The following is a 19,273-nucleotide window of genomic DNA, read 5'->3' as shown; positions in this document are numbered from 1 at the left end:
ATTAAAAAATAATTAAAATTAAATATACAATTGAAAAAAAATACATAAGAAAAATAAAAGTATTAATAGAGAGGATAGCTGAAAATAAGAATCAGTAAAATTGAAATACAAAATAAAAATAAAAAGTTATAAAAATGGGATGCTCCCCAAGCAACAGCAGTTCTTCAAGTAAAGGTGATAAGGATAGCTCAAATTGTTTAATAGTTTAAATTGTAGATCCTCAAAATTAGCATGTAGTAGAATTGAAATATCATGGTGTAAATAACAAGAAGGAAGATTATCTTATGAATATAATGAATACGATCTTCTTTGCAGATGAGAAAAACTCTAAAATAGACATCTGCTTTAACTCACTTTACTGCAAAAAAGATGATCGTTATCACTACTATCTTTATCGACTTCTTAATGTTGAAATAGAAAATGTTAAGTAGCCTTATTCAGGTAAATTATGGGTTCTATATATATAAAATAAACCTATGGATTGGGATTAGATTGTAAATACTAATTAAAAATTTGACTTTAGCAAAGGAGGTAAAATAGTTTGGAAATTTGAAAAGTATACTTAAGCAACTGCAGAACATTTAAGCGTTACTCATGAGATAAGTTAATAAAATAACCTTGATTACTTAAAAAATGTTGGATAATATGAAACAAAAATGTTAAATGATCAAAGTAGGTAGTAAACAGGAGGAGTTACTAATCAGTAGAACTTATATACAGGTTAAGATAAGTCAACTACGGATAATACTTAAATTTCTTTATAAAAGCGCACATCTTAAGAGTAGGAAGATGTTTAAAAAAAAAAGTATGCCAATGTAGGTTATGGTTTAGATGCTCCTTCCTCTATTTTTAATCCTGAACTTTAAGGTCATCCGAATACAAGGAAGCTGTTAGTTACTGAGAGCTCGAATATATACCAAAACAATATAAATTATTTGAACACTGAAGATGATGTGCGTCAAATATAGCCTCCTTTGTAAACTGAAGTTGGTCCTATAGAGAATTCAGATTATCGTAATGTTTTTGACACTTAAAATAATGAAGACTCTGCTATAAACGAAAAAAATTAAATTTGGAGTTTTAATGGAACAAAAAAATCTTCAAAAGCAACGAATGGGTTTTAAAATCAACGAAATAGCTCTGGAAACAAAGAGCAACTATACAGGATAACTTCAGATAAAAAAATAGAGCAAACAGTTAAGTATCTCGAAGGAGACGAAAATATAATAAGCGAAAAAGAGAGTGCTCGCGATCATTCAACTAATGCAAACGAGTAAAAAAATCTGCATTGTGCTAATACTCATAGTTACAAATTCTAAGAGCACTTCGAAAATACATAAAAAGTGAAATGAGCTTTTGAAAAGAAGACAAAATTATTTTTTAATAAATGCATTAAATTAACAACAAATCATACATTTTTAGAAGATTAATTAGAATTGAGTAAGAGTTTAGCTGGAATTTAATAGATAAAAAGATGCCTAGAACAAAATAAACTTCTATTTAATTCAATTTAACAATTATCTTCTTCTCTTTTTTAATTGATAAAATTAAAAGCTAAATTTCTCATAAATAGTAATAAAATTGAAAAAAAAAAAATTAAAGTAAAATAAACAAAATGATTATGGATAAAATTTATAATCATTCAAATTTAACTAATTTTAATTGAAAAAAGCAATCTTTTTTTTTGCTATTTTAATGAATTAATTTTAAGATAATTTTTATCAAATTATAAACAGTAACTTAAAAAAATTTGCAAAATTTATTGATTTGTGGCTTAAAAGTGTAATGAAAGAGTGATTAATTCTATTCAAAATCTTTTTTTTAAAAGGAAAAACAGTCTAAATATTTAGTACAGCTACTATCATTAATCTTATAACTATTAAAATATACTAAATAAATATATCTTACAAATTTTATTTATTTTATAACCAATTATATTCGTTTATTTATATATTTTATATTCTTCATTTCTTTTATCCTTCATTTTGTTTCCTCTTTCTATAATATATTCTTAATTTTTTTAAATATTATTTTATACATATATCTATTGATATACTATGTTAAAACAGAACTAACTAACTAACTAAATAACTAAAATTTTTCTATTATATTAAATTTTATTTTTTAATAATTTGCATTTACTTAAAAAAATTGGACTAGCGCCCTCTATGCATTTTAATTCTTTTGACTCAAAGAAATAAATGCTGATTTAATTTCTTTCAAGATATTAATATTAATAGATAATAAAATAGAAATAAATTTCAATTAAATAAAAAATAAAGGTATTTACGAATTTAGGGTAAGTATGCTAAGATACTTCATATCTATTTTCTTGTGTAATTTTATCAAAAAAAGAGGAATGAGCCATATCAAAAAAATTAAAAGAATTATAGTTTTAATTTAAAATTAATGCTGCTCCAATACAGAACCACTAATTTATATACTTTTTATAAATTCAATATAAATTGTTAAAATGCATCTTTATTTTTAATATCAAATTTATATAAATATGTAAACCATATCTAAAAAACAGCTAGAAAAATAATTAATTTGAGTTTAAATTATTCAAATAGATTAAATATTTAAGAATTTATTTAATATCTTCTTAGTATAAAAATTGTTTGTATTTAGTAATAATTTAATTTAAGCTTAATTTTAATAGATTGCTAATCAATCAGATATATCCAATAAGATTATTAATATCACTTAAAAATAGATACATAGAAACCTATAAATTTCTAAAATTTAAAGATCTTAATTATTTAATAGCCATAAAAAGTTAATGGGAGTCTTACAAAAGTTACAAAAAGTTTTACATTTAGAAAACTTTACATAGGTATTTATTAGTTATTATTAACATTTTAAGATAACAGAATAGAAAATATCTTTAGATTTATGCATAATTTATTTTTAAAATTGTTTTATATAAAAAATAGAGAGCAAATTTATTTATTGACAAATATAGAATAGTAAATTGAATTCTCTACGCACTTATAAATATAATGTAATATTAAAATTTAGATTCATAGAGGTCTTTATTTAGGATTAGCCTTAAATGCATATATAGCCTATACCTAGGTAACTTTATTTTTTTTCATTTAGATTTTAAAATTTTAAATGACACATTATATGTATAAGAGATAGAAATATTTACTATTATTATTCGCAAAATAAGATCTAAAAAGTTACAGCTTTGAGAATTTTAGATGAGCATCTAGATAATTAAAAAGCAGATTACATGAAGAAGGTAGAATATGAAAGGGAATAAATAGAAAAGTAAATAGAGAGTTAGTTAATGGCTTAGGAAAATAAATGAGTTGGATAGAGTCTCTGTCAAATAATTAAAAAAATATTCTAGATTTTCTAAATTAATTTTTAATTTAAAAGGAAGAGTAATTATGTTAAATCTAAAAGAAAATGAAGATTTAAACATTAAGCACAAATTTAGAATATCCAAACAATCTAAATAAATAAAGTGTTGAATACTTTGCATTAAACTATATAAAAATAAAATATTTAATTATAAAATTAATATTAAGCTTTTAATAAAAAATTGTATAAATCTTCATATTATTCAGTAAAGTCTTTATTATATAATTGAAATGTTTATTTATACGCACATAAATATGCATATTTTTGCTCATTTAAATTGTAATTATTATTATAATTTGCAAATGCAATTTATATTTTTTAATAATATTTTAAGGCAACCAATTTTAAACAAATTTCATTCGTTCTGTAACAGTTAATACTCATTAATAAATTAACACCTACTCCCCTTACAATGTTAAATTTAAATTTTAATAAAATTTTATTGATTCTAATTAAACTTGGGAAGGGATGTAAATTAAACTATTTTTTATTTTTAAATATATGAGTTAAATAAAATAAAATATTTTGATTTTTGAGTATTGATATAATCTAACCTTAATTAATTAATGAGGATTTACTGTTTACCATTTAATTGATAGTTTTTTTAACATATATCAGCAAATAAGATAATCTAAAAAATAGCTTTACATTTGAGAAATTATGATTTAAACTATCATTTGATTGTAAATATTTTTATTTGACTATTTAAGTTATTTTATTATAAGCAATTATTGCAGAATATTTTTAATTTGAATGATAATATAAGAATATATTTAAGTAAATTAAATATTTTTAGTTTTAAATCCATTTTTCAAAAAGAAAATTTAAAATATATTATGAGAGATTGATGATAATAAGATAAAATTCTATTTTTTTAAATGCTAAATTTTTCAATTATTCCTGGACTCTGTATGCTTGCTTATCTAAGTTTTATATTCGATAACTATTTACCTACTCTACAAGAAACGATAATAAAGCTAGTGTAAGGATTATTTAAAATTTTGAATTATATAAAATGATATCATTAATATATTTATTTACATATATATGCTTTATATAAAAAATACTTAAATCTTATTTTATTTACTATTATTATTATCTTAATATCTATTTTAATTGCTGTTGCAAAATCAAATCTTTTTAAATAAATAATTTATACTAAACTGATATACTTGTTTTTGCAATTTCTTTCTTTTATATGAGTTGTCCTCCTACTTACTATAAATAAATCTCTTTTTTTATCATTCTTCCCATTCTAATTCTAAATAAAAAAATTTATTTAATCCCATTTATATAAGCGCTGTGTAATCTAAAATTATCAACTAATAAAATTTTACAGTTTTTTGCTCTTAATTTCAATATCAATAAACTATTATTTTTGACATCTTGATCATAAATGTTTGAAGTAGGATCAAGTAGCTAGTTTATAAATATTTTAAATTTAATTTTCAATTTAAATAAATGAAAATAATAAATAATATTAGTATTTTAAAAGTGAAATTCTATAATTTGTTACTCTATCTCCTAAAAATAGTCTCATATCTGTATTTTAAACTTTATAAAACGTAACTAATCTTTTACGCAAACTTTCAATAGAATCAGTAGTCCTACAAACGAAAAATATAGTCATATTCTCTCTTTTTACTCTAACATAAATAGTATCCATAATGCTAATTTTCTATTTTAAATAATATTTGCTTTGTTCTTTCTTTTCTTTTTCTACTGGATATTTTTGCTATGTGCTGATTGATTGATTATCAGAACTAATTTAATAAAATTTGATATTATATTAATCTAATAAAAAAGTAACTTATTTTAAATGCATTTGCAATGTTTAGAAACAAAATATAAATACTAGATAGAATTATGCATATTATAAAATGTTAATTAAAAACCAAATATAAATTGCTATATATTTATTTAAATTTTTATTATTCATTTTATTTATTAATCATCAAATTTATTTTTTTTAAATAAGCTAAAACAAAAAAGAATATGCTTTGCTTACTTACTCAAATTCAAAAAAATTAATAAAATAGAATAATTAGTCAGTATGAATTTTGAATTTGTCTAATAAAATTGAATTTAATAAATATTTCAAAATGTATAAGAAAATCATTTTAAAGTTTCCAATTCAAACAATAAAATTAAATTAAAAATAAATTATGAAATAAAATTTTGATCGAAGGAATCTTTATTTAAATTAGTTTAATAAATTAATTGTTTTGGATATTTAATACATTTATGAAGAAATGAATAAATAAATAAATGAATGAATGAATAGTTAATTGCATGCTATAGGTAAATGAAAAAAATATAGTATTGATTAAATGAGATACTTAAAGATAGAGAAGGAAAAATTAGTTTCATGCAAGAAACAAGAATAAGAAGTTCAAAGAATAAGAAGAAGAAAAGGAAATTAAAAATTAAATAGTATTGCCAAACAATAAAGAGTAAAAAGAAGAGATTATTAATAAAATATAAAGCAAAACAAAGAAGTTAAAAATCCAAAAAAATTAATAAAATAATAAATAATTAATAAGGTTAAGAAAAGGAAGAAAATGTTTAGAGGTTTAACTAAATTCAACAAAGTTTTTGCTTTAAATTCCTTTAAAAATAGCTTAGTCGCCGTTCCAAAGGCTAACTTGAACCATGTTCAAAATATGTTAGAAGAAAATTTAAAGTATGATGCTTAAAAGTATAATGATGAAGTTGCTGTCATTCAAAAGACCTCCAGAATTTACAAGCCCACTTATACTATTGAGTTCAATCGTGAAGGTGAAGTTTTAGTTTACTCTGCTGATCCTATTAAGAACTCCGTAGTTTACTTCAAGTATCCTTATGTCTTATACGAAGCTGCTATTCCCCTCTTCATTTGGGCTTGGATCTACAATGTAAGATGTTTAAAACATTGCAAAGCAGCTTTCTTTGATTGAAATTTATCATATTTGATTGAATTTTTCTTATTGCTTTAATATCTTAGCTTTATTGCATCTTTTTATGAATAGCAGAATATATAAAAAACAGATATTAATAGAGATATGAAAGATACGATCATCTACTTATTTTTTCAATTTTAGCATTTATAGCAATGAAAAATAAACAAATATAAAAAACACACTTTTTATTATGAAAATAGCCTTTGGAACTTAGCAAGAATGCAGTCAATAGTTTGCTCATCTACCCCAACATCGCTTGGATTCCCAGAATGTGGTACTGGAGATCTCTTCAATATAAGATCTAAAAAATGTACCTCCTTAGAGGTGGCAAGGTATAAGATATATATAAATTCTGAAAATTAATTCATACCAAAAGCTGTCAATAAAATTAAGCAACAACAATTACTTTTTATAAGTACGAATTACGTAAAATAACAATATCCTAGGAATCCTTTTGTTTTAAAGTTTATTACTGCATAATCAGGATAAATAGATTTCAATAAAATGTATTAAAATTGAAAGATAGATTTTAAAATAGTCAATATATTCGAAAATTAGCGTACCTAAATTAAGCGAGAATTGAAAGCTTTTTCATAAGCAAAGGATATTTTAGTCATCAAATGAAATAGAGAGCATCAGATCATATATAAATTTTATTAATCCGAAATTGGTTTTGCTGATAATTTGAAATTCATTATATTAATTGCCTAAAAGAAATAATAAAAAATCAATTAAAAAGAGAAAAGATACTATCTATTTAACATACTTTTATCTTAATAAATAAATTATTAAATAAATTAATAAAAAAATGAAGGAAGGATATTAGTTATTATATAAGCAAGTTAAAAAATAAAGGATAGAATTTTTATTTTACTTGAAAAATATAAAATATGACAGTTTTGTTAAGTTAATGTTGAACGAATTAATTATTTAAATACTTTAGAATTAGGGAAAACAAACAAACTAATTGTAAATTTATTTAATAAATAGGTTGCTAAGATTGAAACCCAATCTTTGGCTGGTGATAGATTCACTTCTTGGGTTGAAACTTACTAATTCCATCCCTTGACTTAAGATCAAAAGAACTTCGATAACTAAGATAATGCTGAATTCTTAGAAGATGAAGGTCAATTAAAATACGAATTAGGTGTCCAACTTGATAACTTATAAGAAATGGGTACCACTTCTCAAGATATTGTTATTAACTTCATGAAGGAAGGTACTGTTCACCACCCTGAATTATTTGAAGCTATTGTTAAGGGTTACAATATTGATACTTCTGACTACGTCATTAATACTGCTAATAACCTCAGAGCCAGAGAAGGTAACCACAACCATTGAGCTAGTTATTCAAACTAGAAATTTAAACTACTATCTTGTCAAGATAAACATTAAAATTTATTCCATCTAATACCTATACAGATTAATAACTACATCGTATTAAGTTGTTTGTGATTATTAATATAAATACTTAAACTAATCTTCCATCAAAGGCAGTATAAATGACTTTATATGCATGTTAAATCTCGTATTTCAAGTTTTTGATCATTTTAAATTAAAAATTATATATCTCATTCGATTATTCATTCATTTTTAAATTGAATCACAATTAAATTAATTATTCATTAATGAATGAATTAACAATCTTTTGCTATTTTATAAGCTTATTAAAAAAGTTTTAAAGACAAGCAAAATATTTTTTTGTTGAATAAAATTAAACAAAGTAAATTTTTTTATTAAATTTGAATTCTATGAAATAATTTATGCTAAATTTAAATAATGAATTCTTTGAGAAAATATTTATGTAATTTTAAATTTTAGTTTAAAATGAATGAAGAATTTTTGATGAAACTTGAAAATTATTAGAAAATAAATAATTTTATGAGCATTTTTTACATATTTTGATATTTTGACTTAAATAAATAAACTGTAATTTAATTAATTAATTAATATTTTTTTATCAGATAAATATTTATTTAATTATAAATCAACTATTATTTGCAAATATTTTTCTTACAAATCTCTTAAATCTGTCAGAGTAAAAACCTGGGGGTTATGATGAGGTATTAACGTCTTTGCCATTTATGCAGTTTTTGAAAAATCTTTCTAAACCTTTTTTAATAGTCCACTACTGCAGGTAGTCTATGATTCCAACATGATAAAAGAAGGAGGGATTTTCTTCTGATTAAAATATGAATTAACTTGATCCAAACTTTTCGATGACTTTTTCGTAGAGATTTGGTATTTAATTTTGTTAAAGATTAAGTTGGTTATTTACATTAAAATTTTGTGGGTTGTTTTAATTATTTTGATTATTTTATTATACTTCTTCAAGATCTAAAAAGTATTAATTCCAGTCAACTTTAAGTATTAAAAGACTGTAGTCCATAAAACCTTAACCTGCTAAGTAATTACTATCTATTTCTAAAGTTTAACTAATTTCTAATTTTTTTTGGTGTGTAGCCTTAATATACTGTTCAAACTCTAGAAAATCCATGTCTTTAAGTACTATTTCATTTAAATTTTTATCTTTTCTTTTATTAGATTCATATCTATTGTATGTACTTCCTTTTAGATCATATTTTCTATGGATGTATTTATTGTCTATTGCTATTTTTTGTTAAAATAAAAATTATGGTAAAACCAAACAGTTATTAATTTATTACCTAGTAGATTTCTCATTACAATAATGTGATTAGGTCTATCATAAGAAGCTTATTATTAGAATGTAAATATTCCATAAATTTTGGTTATTAAAGAATCATCTTTCTATTCGTAATGAGTTACAAATTTGTCTAACTTTTCTAAAAGGACTTCTAACTCATTTTAATTAATAGTTTTCAATAGAAGGTTATTGTCATGAGTAAAGAAAAAGAATTCACCACTTGCTCCTCCTTTTCCCTCTCCTGAAGCTTTTTAAATCAAAGGATTGTTTGCTTCTAGCTGTAAGGAGTCTACAAAATTTAATCCATTAGAATATTTTTATCTTAGGAGCTAGAAAACTTTTTTAGCATATACAGTCATTTTTATTGAAAGTTTTTCATATTATTCATCTAAATCTTAGTTATTCTAATCATTATCAATAATTATATCAGCATCTTTTTCAACAAAGTCATCTTTACTTAATTGATTAATACTTTCTATATATTTTAAGATAATTAAAAACAAAATTAAAAAAAATATAAACAAAATTTATTTATTTACCTTTGTCTCTGTCTTCAGAGAATTCTTGTAAAATTCCACTGACCATTGATGTAAGGTGCAGTTATCTTAAGAACTGTCTCATATCTTTGAATTAATCCTCTATTTTAAAATATTGATCATTATTGTACCAAAAAATATAGATTTAATAATAACAATAATACCTTGTATAAAAGATTTGGATTGGTCATTTTTAACTTCTGCTTGATTAGTAATTTAAATGACTTAATTATTTTATTAATCAGAGCTTGCATCATTGTTAATAGGTTCAACTAATTGCTTCTTTATAGAACTGCAATGTTGCTTCTTATTGAATCTTCTTTTGCACTTTTTTAACTCTAAGAGTACTCTTTACTTTAAGATAGGATCTCTATATCTCAATAACGATAAAATTACAGGAGAAAGTAACTTTAAAAAATTAGTGATAGTGAGAAATATATTTAAACCTGGATTGTGTAAAAAGAAACAATTAAGTCCAATCATTAGATTTGTAATTCCTAACAATAAGTAAATACAACTTGTAACTTTAACATATGCGTAGTATATCAAGAACTCTTATCTCTTATTAGCAAACTTTTGTCTTGTATCTGGAATGGTTTTGTGAAACTATCTAAACATATAATATCCTAATAAAGCATAAAAAATACCTATTAAAGGTCCTGTTACAAAAACTAATTTATTTGAAGTGTATGAGCATGTTCCAAACACACTAATACCTGCATAATTAGGTACTGTTTCAAATATTATAATAATGACAGCTGCTGAGAAAACCATAAGAATATGCCAGTACCTTGTTTTAGGGGAATACCCTTTCAAAGAATTCTTTAAAGTAAGTGAAATATAGATATTAAGGATAAAATTGTAGGCAAAGTCAAGTATTCCCGATGGGATGCTAAAAATTGAATTTAATCTGCAAAATAATCCATTTGGATCAGGATTATCACCATCGTGTGATAAACTATAGATACTAGCCATTAGCCAATGAAAATTTAGTAGTAGCTCACAAACAGACGTTCCCAACAAAAGATCACCTGGAGAATTTCTAGTTCCTGGGTATTTGATAAAGGTATAGATAATAAAACTAGTGGCCATTATAGTTAATGGACAGAATGCAATAAATAAATATCTATCTATTTCATGCAATATCACTTGGTCATAATATTATGCGCGCTCTTCATCTGTTGTGTTTGAGTAGCAATTAAAATTATGTTCTTCTGTGTAGTCTAAAAATTCAAATCCTTATGAAGCTTAACTAATCAATAACACGCAAAATAAAACTTGCCAAGCTAGTTTCATATTTTTGATTACTTTCTTTGTATTTATTTATGTTTACTATTAGATATTTGATTTACTCTAATTTATTTATAAAATTGTAAAAGCTGTATTGAGAATTTTTATTTATTGATTACAGGGTCAGAATCTATCTTTAATTTCACAAGCAACTTAATTTCTAAATATTTATTTTTGGAGATATTAGAAAATTTCAACTAACACATACAATTTAAATGATGATTTAGTAATTAATTGTGACGATTGATAAAATTTTACACATTCAACAAAATAATTTAATAAATTTGCCTCTTGTCAATTTTAAATTTCAAAACTATGGAAATAAAATATTTAATGACTAAAAATAGGAAGAGTTTCTTTATCAAATTTTACTTTTTGAAAGATAAAATTAATTCTAAAATACAAAAAAAATTTATTTTCTTTTATTAAATTTTCATGTTATAATAAATGATTTTTGATAAAAAATTTATTGAAAGTGATTAGGTAGGTGTAAGAGTTTAATCATTAGCTAATTTTTGATTATTTGATAAGGTATGGGTAAAATTTTTATTTGTCACAGACTAATTAATTTATAAATTAATTTTTGGTGATTAAACAAATAAGAAATTAGGCATATCAAATTATTTAATTAAGGTAATAAATGAATAAATTAAATAATTAAATTTACTATAAATACAGGAATATATATAAACACAAAATAATTAATTATTTAAAAATTAAAATTAATTTAAACATTTTATTTGTATTATGAAATCTAATTCATCTGTTTAATTTATATTTTCAAAAATAATCACTTACAAAATCTTTGACTAGCATATTTGTGAGGAATAATGTGTTTCCAAGAATTAATGAAGCACATAGAAATTTAGGATTTCTAGAAACTTAAAAAAAATACATTAATAATATCTACTTAGGTTAAATCTGATAAAATTATTAAAAAAACTTAATCAATTACCAAAGAGAGCACAGCAAAATGTCAGATTGAGAGACTTCATAACAGACAAAGATAAATCACTTTATAGCTAGCTTTGTTTTGGTATTAAAGATTCGTGAAATGTAGCAACTCCTACATCCATAACATAGTAAGCTAAAAAGGGAAATATATAATGATTGTAGTGTAATTTTGGTTATATCAGCTTTTATCCTAATTATCCCCTTTCATACTGATAAATATAATATGCCCATTTCTCACTTTTCTATTTATAAACCTTTTTACAAAATTGAAAAAAAATGAAGTTTAAATACTAGCCATCAACTATTTAAATATTTACAAATCTTTGTAGAATGTTTGATCTCAAAAATATGGCTCCTCCAGAAAGTATTAAAAATTTTATAGAATTTTTGAAGATAGTTTTAGTTAAATCTTTTGATTATGTATTATAAAAATTGCTGGCTATCCTATACTCTTATTCTTAAATTTTTATTTCTTCTTTCTTCGCATTTAAATACTTAGATTTAAGTTTAAATTCTTGTTTTTAATCTTGTTTTTCCATATTTTCTGGGCGAATATTTATAAAAATGCAAAAGAAATTACTAATAAAATGTGTGTAGATGTGTATATATATATCTTTGTTAATAATATAAATATATTTAAATTTTGAATGAATAAATAATATCCCTTCAATATTCTTTATAGTGTTTAATTTCAAAATGAATATCTTTATTTCTATTCGCTAAAATTGTTTATTTTCAAGCTATTTATATTTTTAAGAGAAATATGAATTTTTAATGGAGAAAAAACATGTTAAACCTTAAAATACTTTATTAAATAGAGAATAGAATTTCAAAAAATATTTTTTCCACATTCATTATTATGTTGAAGCTTAAAATATACTTATTAGTTACTATAAAAAGTATGTCTTCTTTAAAGAGGTAAATAAAATTTTTAGGTGTAATTAAGTTTCTTATTTAATAGATAACTAAGTAAATGTAATATATTTTATAAAACCACAATAAAATAATTAAAAATAATACTATAGAATTTATCAATGATTAATATTGCCTACGATATTACGATAACCTTTATTAGTATTGTTGTAAAATTCACTGATTTTTTTAATTATGAAATATAAAATAAATCCTGATCCTATTAAGGCTAATAGCAGAATTGCAGCTATATCAACTTAATTTTTAACAATCTATATTATACTGCCCCATATTAGTGATATTAACAAAAGTGTCATTGATATATATCCAATTTAGCTGATTGAATTCTTAAATATTTAAAAAAAGTAATTGTTTTAAATACATTTAATAAAGAATGATCTATCTATTAATAAATTCAAATTAGCGTTTAAAAATATGATAGTTGATAGCATATGAGTTGGGAAAAGAGTAAATAAGCAAATGCCGTTCCATATTTAAGAAGTACTCCAGAAAGGTGATTTAGAGAAAAAGCAGTATATACATGAAATATGGCAAGCAGCTGCAAGCCAACCAAAAATGCAAATCATTTATGTTGAAAAAACATATTTCAATTAAAATTGCTTCTTTAAAGAAGTCTATGACTAAATATGAACATTGCTTTCCTCTGTTAAGTGGACAATATTACTAGCAGCTTCATTCATAATCTATTATCCTTTTTAGCTATTAGCTTACTTATTTTAATCTTTTCCTTTGTTAGTTTCTATAAAGTGACCTTTATTTTTTTAAATAAGAGAACTTCTTTTTTTATAAGCATCTCTTGTAATTTACTATTGATTTTATTATTATTATTATTACTATTATTGTTGGTGTTATTGCTATTAATTGTTAAGACTATTTTAACTACTCAGATTGCTCTTTTTGCCATCTTTGTTAGCTTTTGGAGAACCAACCAATGATGAACTTTTCTAGATATTCAAGTTTGCATTATTAAGATTGTTAATATTAGTATTGTTATTGTTTTTGATTTCTTCTATAGATTGATTTGAGTCAGCCTTATTTATAAGTTTATTAGAGTGATGAATCTAAGATCTATTAGTTTTACTAAAAAATGTTCCTTAATGATGTGAATTTCTCACTCCGCTATTTCGCTTAAAAGGATTTCTCTGGTAACTTGCGACTTCAATTTAAATAGTTTGTAATTTTTTAAGATAATAAATAGAAACAGCAATTGAAAATAATATTAGAAGTCCAGCTATAGAAAAGATAATACCAAAAAATATTTAATTTCTTTTTGTAATTGAACTAGACGACTTATTTGAGGAATATAAGCTTATATATACAATCGTGATAGTCATAATAGATAAAAAAGCAACATACCAAAATTTTTCATTAGATTTGTCAGTTCCTCTTTTATTTTTTAATAAATCAAGCTCTACATCATAGATCCAGCTTCTCATTCTACTTTGATTTTTATTTTATAAATGCTATTAAATTTGTTACTTTATCTAAAATCTAATTTGTTATTTTTTAATTAAACAAAATTTTACCAAAAATAATCTTTGAGTCAGTTGAATTTTTTAATGAGTAAAAAAAACAAATCTTATTTCATAAAATTTAAAAAAAAAATAAAATATAAATTGATTTTATTTCGAATTTAAAAGATTAAATTTATTAAATTTTGATCTATATTACATGTTAATATATAATTTAATACGTTATATAAAATGTTAATTAATATTTATTATTATTTTCTTAGTTATTTTATTAATTAATTATTCATTTCTTATTTTGATTCTCTTCATCTATTTTTTCAAAATTTATGAATTCCAAGAGAATTTATTCTTTTTTAAAACCTTTTTCTAGAAGCAATTTTTATAAATAATTCTTGAGTTCCTTTGATCTGAATTCAATTAAATTCTAGTTTTTGTTGGAAGTAAATAAACCACTTTCTTCATTTTTGTATGGTAAGTTTGGTAAAATGATCTTCTTTGCTTTTGCTATTGGTTTTAACTTAAAAAAGGATTTAATTTTCTTACTTAAATTAATAAATTTATCTTACTAAATTGTGTAGCTTTTCAAATTAAGAGTATCTCTTTTATATGACACTTTCCCATCTAGATTATCTTTCTTTGATTTTGTAAACATAAGCCTGAATTATTAACAAAAAAACTTAATCTTATAAAAATAAATGAAAATTCAAAAAAATTTACAGTGAAATTATCAACCTATTTGCTCTCTATAAATTAAACCTAAAAGAACTCACTTTAATGTGAGATTTCTTTAGATTTTTGAGTGATTTAATTCTATTAATGTGAGTTTCTTACTAAATTTGTTGGCATTATAGATTGACTTCTTTAGAATGTATCTTAGTTACTTTATCTTTAGGTAATCAATTAAAAATCAGATTCTTCTATTTGCTTGGTTTAATTAAATGATTAACTTCTTTCAAATTAATTCAATTCTGGGTTTTAATATTATTCTAAGTCTTTCTGGTTCAATTATAATTCGTTATTTTCTTTAGATTCCTCAATATCCTCATCATTTTAATATTTATTTTGATTCTATGGATTAACATCATCCTTTTCATTGTTAAATTATTATTCATTTTCTATTTATTATTGCAACTTTTGAGCTTCTAAACTGCTTTCCTCCTTCTATTATTCCTTTATTTATTCTAAATTCAATTATTCTTAATTTTTAGAATCTATTTGAATTTCCTAATTTTATGTTTTTAAAAAAATTAATGGATAAATAACTAAATTTGTTTTTTACATCTACTTTTGATGGATTATTTTCCTTTTATTTTGGCTTTTTATTCTTTTTGTTTTTCTTTTCCTTTTTGTTTTCTGATTCTGACTCCTTTTGGTATTTTAGAAAATCTCAATATACAAATTTGTTTTAAATTTAAAAAATTACTTTTATTTCACTAGATTAACGCTTGTCCTATGCATCATGCTAGTGGTCATGAGAAAAAAGAGAATTTTCTTTGCCATATTAAATTAATTCAGAATTTGACTTAGTTAATTAATAAAAATAGGAATTCATGTAATTATTTTCTACAATATATTTTAGTATTTTTTCTAGATTTAAAGCAAGCTAATTGATTTTATTTTTATCTTTTGTCTTCTGATCAAAATTTTTTACTTCATTTAATATATACTGAAGAGAGGACAAAAATGATTTAACGTCATTTATATAATTGATGAATTCTGTTAAATTACGTAAAGTTTCATGGTTTTCTTCAGTTTTAGTTTTAACCTAAATTTTGAATATGTAATTTTGTTTTTTGGATTTTTCATCCTTAACTTGTTCTTCAAAAGTAACTTTGATAGATTAAATACCTACAACTTCTAAATTCACTTTATATAGCTTACTTATATTGCCATCAAAATAGCTAAATTCATTGCTTTGAATTGTTTTTAATTAGCTTGGACCACTAGTTTAACTTAAAAAATCGCTTATTATGCTTTAACGAAGTAACTATTTCTCTAAGTCATTATCATCCTTCACTTAATTATTCGTTTCAGTAACTTTTTTAATAAGGCTTGAAGAATATTTCTTTCTGAGCTTAAAGCCAAAATCTGCAATTTCTTCGTGCTAATTGCTTTTTGTATCGCTTTTATAAGCAAAGCAAATAATTAAAAGTATCAAATTATTTGAAAGAATTAAAACTTAAATGACCTCTTTAGCAGTAAAAGTAGTATCGTTTTCATAATTTGGAAATATTTCGCTAAGAATAAGCATAAGTGCATAGCAAGATTCGAAAAATAGCAAAAATGTTCTTAAAAATGGAGTTGAATATCCCAAGAAATTGTATTCCTATCTGATTAAGTAGGTTATAACTACACTAATAATGAGATAGAGACTATAAATAATATATAACAGGATAGACGAATTGTTGTTTCCCATGGCTATTTCAAGTATAAGTCTGGCTAAACTTAAAGCTCCAAATATACAAGAGCCTACCAATTTTAAAACATGTGTTAATTAATAAGGTGGCATTTAAAGGCTGTATCCTTCTGCTTTAATATATTTGTTGATTATCCAATAAAAGTAAAAAAGAGATGCAAATGGAAGCAGTCCTAATATGGTCTGGAAAATACATGTAAAAGGATTATTTCCAGGACAATAGTAAGTAGTCATTATGAAATAATTATGTTGCTTTTAATTTTTGGTTTATTTTTAACTTATTAGAAATATAATTTTTTTGTAAAGAGTCCTATTTAGCTTTTTAAAGTGTTATTTATCAACTTTTTAGAAGTATCTTTCTCTAAAACTAATTTTTTTATCCAATAAGTCAATAACCAATTCAAAAGATTATAGTATAAGTAAGAGAAAACTTTAAACATAAACAATACTTATAAAAGATTTAAAAGTTAAGTAAAAGTAATCTTTATGAAAAAAATTGAAGGGAGTAATGAAATTCACAAAAATAGATGAGTAAAAGTAGATAATAAAATAAAAAGATTTTAGTGAAATTAATTTATAAAAAAGCATATTATTTTAATATATTTTCTTCCTATTCTTATTCGTTATACAAAAATATTTCAGACACTTTGAAAAATTTAATTAAAGAAAAAAAATAAATACAAATAAAATTAATAAATTAATAAAGCAGAACCATAAAAAGAAAGAAAGGTGTTTGTAACCATAATTAAAAAGTAAATAGTCCTATCATATTAAATAGTATCTTTTAAAAATTAATATATATATGTGTGTTATTGATTTGTTTCAATCAATAAATAAATAATCAACTGATGAACAATTATACAAGCATATGTCAGAATACTGTTGTTGACAACCTTCATGACTGATTTTTTGTATATTTTTACATTTATTATATCAAATTATTTTTCTAAGTAAATAATTATTTATCTCATAAGTGTGTCTAAGGTAGTTAATTTATTCTTAACTTTTATATAATTCCAAAAATGCTGGCTCTTTTTCTAAGAATTAGTTATAGAACAGCTATAACTCAAACCAGTAATAAATTCCTTTAAGAATATTTGAAGAGTATGTCTTATCAATATAAATATTATTTTCTATTTTCTTTACCATTTCTTGAGAAAAAGTAAATATTTAATTTTCAAGAATGGAAGGAATGATTGCACTGTTGTTTATCTTTAAGAAATCAGCAATCAATTGCAGCTCTCTGTAAAATTGCTACTAAAGTTTTTTATCCATAAAGTCATAGGAAAGACTAAGGTTGCCAAACAGAATGCTAATTTCTTCTTTCTTTGCACAGTAATTAAGAATTTATAAGCTATTAATTATGCTTGGTTTTGTCATTAATGCTTCATAAAATAGCTTTAACAGTTTTCCTTCATTGACACTTAAAGTCTTAATATCTAGCTTATCAAAATAGAGATAAATATATAAATGAGAGATATTTTCGTTGATCTATTCTGTCAATTTTTTTATTTTTGAATAATAATAGTTACTCTTGTTAATTCTATTTTTTATTTGTAAAATCTCATCTTTTTTATGGCTAATAACCTTCTGAGTTGCTTATTATTTCTCTAACTCAAAATACCTTAAAAGGTAAGGTTAAAATGCCCTTGAAACTAATCTTAGCTTCAATATGTCTTTATCACTCAAAAATGAACAAATCAGTTCTATATTATACTTAAATAAGTCTAAATTAAGTATAGAAAAGAATTTTCTCTTAGGTAAAATCTTTTGATTAAACCTCTAGTTGTAAGGATCTCTACAAAATCTATAAATTTATTTTTTATCATTTCTTTTTTACAAAGGAAATAAATTAGGTTTTTGTGTTTTAACCTCACACATAGATTACTTTTCAATATTCTTTTGCTAAATTTATTTTTACAACTTATTATTTTAACTTTCTTATTCAGAGAGGCTATTACTGCTTACTAAATGATGCTTTTTTAAAAAATTGCTTAATTCACTTCTTTAAATAATTTTTTTAGAAGCATTACTTTATTTTTTCTTTTTACTTTTCTTTACTTAAGCATTTATCTAATCACCCTTTAATAAATTCAAATCCTCTACACTTTATGATCCTTAAAGCTTATGATATTTAGGATATTTTTATTACAAAACATAATCTTAAGTCTCTTGTTTTTAATACTTTGAGTTCTCTGCTTATTCTAATATTTGTATCTCGCTTAATTAATCTAATTATATTTAATAACTGTGGGATTAATCATCTTCACTATTAAAGGCTTAATCAGGGTTTTATGAAGATTGATAATCTTCAGCATTCTATTAAAATAATATTTTTTCATATTATGTTTGGAGTATTTATTAATTTTCTTAACTGTTAGATTAATCTTATTCAATTTAATTTGATGTTTTTTCTTACTGTAAATTTTATCCATCTATTTCATTTTATTAGCTATTTATTATTATCTATTCATCTTTAAAATTATTTTCATTTGATGTCTAAAATGCAAAATCTTTTTCATTTTCAGATAATTTTTCTTGATTTTTTTATTCGTCTTATTAAATATTTGCAATTGTTTCATTTAATGTCAAAGGTTTTTTATCTAAATTTTATTCTTGCTAAACTGAAACTGCTAATTATGGTTCTTCTGTTAAAAAATCTTATTATTGTAAATGAACCTATTAATTTGTTAAAT

At 22.5% G+C, this 19,273-nt stretch overlaps 10 protein-coding genes across 10 annotated transcripts; 3 read left to right on the top strand and 7 right to left on the bottom strand. All coding sequences in view use genetic code 6, as the record gives it.

Annotated features, from left to right (window-relative positions):
- Nucleotides 1-134: 134 nt before the first annotated feature.
- TTHERM_00047250 (hypothetical protein) lies at nucleotides 135-1,352 on the top strand (the record flags this gene model as incomplete). The annotated part of the gene is made up of 1 exon (XM_001014720.1): nucleotides 135-1,352. The coding sequence occupies one exon, from the start codon at nucleotides 135-137 to the stop codon at nucleotides 1,350-1,352; it is 1,218 nt and encodes a 405-aa protein (XP_001014720.1).
- Nucleotides 1,353-2,614: 1,262 nt separating this feature from the next.
- Nucleotides 2,615-3,316, top strand: TTHERM_000047249 (hypothetical protein; the record flags this gene model as incomplete). Its single annotated transcript, XM_012797384.1, has 4 exons — nucleotides 2,615-2,836; nucleotides 2,937-2,969; nucleotides 3,022-3,078; nucleotides 3,176-3,316. Exons 1-4 carry the CDS (start codon nucleotides 2,783-2,785, stop codon nucleotides 3,314-3,316), a joined length of 285 nt encoding a protein of 94 aa, XP_012652838.1. The 5' UTR covers nucleotides 2,615-2,782.
- Nucleotides 3,317-4,613: 1,297 nt separating this feature from the next.
- TTHERM_000047248 (hypothetical protein) lies at nucleotides 4,614-5,197 on the bottom strand (the record flags this gene model as incomplete). Its single annotated transcript, XM_012797383.1, has 3 exons — nucleotides 4,614-4,633; nucleotides 4,710-4,791; nucleotides 4,889-5,197. 3 exons carry the CDS (start codon nucleotides 5,195-5,197, stop codon nucleotides 4,614-4,616), a joined length of 411 nt encoding a protein of 136 aa, XP_012652837.1.
- A 505-nt stretch (nucleotides 5,198-5,702) lies between these two features.
- Nucleotides 5,703-7,652, top strand: TTHERM_00047230 (transmembrane protein, putative; the record flags this gene model as incomplete). The annotated part of the gene is made up of 3 exons (XM_001014718.3): nucleotides 5,703-6,266; nucleotides 6,512-6,643; nucleotides 7,302-7,652. 3 exons carry the CDS (start codon nucleotides 5,703-5,705, stop codon nucleotides 7,650-7,652), a joined length of 1,047 nt encoding a protein of 348 aa, XP_001014718.2.
- A 646-nt stretch (nucleotides 7,653-8,298) lies between these two features.
- TTHERM_00047210 (phosphatidylinositol 4-phosphate 5-kinase) lies at nucleotides 8,299-10,808 on the bottom strand (the record flags this gene model as incomplete). Its single annotated transcript, XM_001014716.2, has 4 exons — nucleotides 8,299-8,921; nucleotides 8,978-9,451; nucleotides 9,516-9,614; nucleotides 9,677-10,808. 4 exons carry the CDS (start codon nucleotides 10,806-10,808, stop codon nucleotides 8,299-8,301), a joined length of 2,328 nt encoding a protein of 775 aa, XP_001014716.2.
- Nucleotides 10,809-11,582: 774 nt separating this feature from the next.
- TTHERM_00047200 (transmembrane protein, putative) lies at nucleotides 11,583-12,295 on the bottom strand (the record flags this gene model as incomplete). The annotated part of the gene is made up of 3 exons (XM_001014715.2): nucleotides 11,583-11,683; nucleotides 11,758-12,010; nucleotides 12,074-12,295. The coding sequence occupies 3 exons, from the start codon at nucleotides 12,293-12,295 to the stop codon at nucleotides 11,583-11,585; spliced, it is 576 nt and encodes a 191-aa protein (XP_001014715.2).
- A 492-nt stretch (nucleotides 12,296-12,787) lies between these two features.
- On the bottom strand, nucleotides 12,788-14,179 carry TTHERM_000047199 (transmembrane protein, putative; the record flags this gene model as incomplete). The annotated part of the gene is made up of 1 exon (XM_012797382.1): nucleotides 12,788-14,179. The coding sequence occupies exon 1, from the start codon at nucleotides 14,123-14,125 to the stop codon at nucleotides 12,788-12,790; it is 1,338 nt and encodes a 445-aa protein (XP_012652836.1). The 5' UTR covers nucleotides 14,126-14,179.
- A 138-nt stretch (nucleotides 14,180-14,317) lies between these two features.
- Nucleotides 14,318-16,957, bottom strand: TTHERM_00047190 (PX domain protein). Its single transcript, XM_001014714.2, has 5 exons — nucleotides 15,585-16,957; nucleotides 15,441-15,527; nucleotides 14,879-15,385; nucleotides 14,728-14,817; nucleotides 14,318-14,678 (listed from the first exon to the last, which is right to left on the bottom strand). The coding sequence occupies exons 1-5, from the start codon at nucleotides 16,809-16,811 to the stop codon at nucleotides 14,445-14,447; spliced, it is 2,145 nt and encodes a 714-aa protein (XP_001014714.2). The 5' UTR covers nucleotides 16,812-16,957; the 3' UTR covers nucleotides 14,318-14,444.
- A 553-nt stretch (nucleotides 16,958-17,510) lies between these two features.
- On the bottom strand, nucleotides 17,511-18,458 carry TTHERM_00047180 (hypothetical protein; the record flags this gene model as incomplete). Its single annotated transcript, XM_001014713.2, has 1 exon — nucleotides 17,511-18,458. The coding sequence occupies one exon, from the start codon at nucleotides 18,456-18,458 to the stop codon at nucleotides 17,511-17,513; it is 948 nt and encodes a 315-aa protein (XP_001014713.2).
- A 212-nt stretch (nucleotides 18,459-18,670) lies between these two features.
- TTHERM_000047179 (hypothetical protein) lies at nucleotides 18,671-19,159 on the bottom strand (the record flags this gene model as incomplete). The annotated part of the gene is made up of 1 exon (XM_012797381.1): nucleotides 18,671-19,159. The coding sequence occupies one exon, from the start codon at nucleotides 19,157-19,159 to the stop codon at nucleotides 18,671-18,673; it is 489 nt and encodes a 162-aa protein (XP_012652835.1).
- Between the last annotated feature and the right edge of the window lie 114 nt (nucleotides 19,160-19,273).

This window comes from Tetrahymena thermophila (genome assembly GCF_000189635.1).
Source record: "Tetrahymena thermophila SB210 genomic scaffold scf_8254659, whole genome shotgun sequence".
Taxonomy (NCBI): Eukaryota; Ciliophora; class Oligohymenophorea; order Hymenostomatida; family Tetrahymenidae; genus Tetrahymena; species Tetrahymena thermophila.
This window is presented reverse-complemented; position numbering and strand designations above follow the sequence as displayed.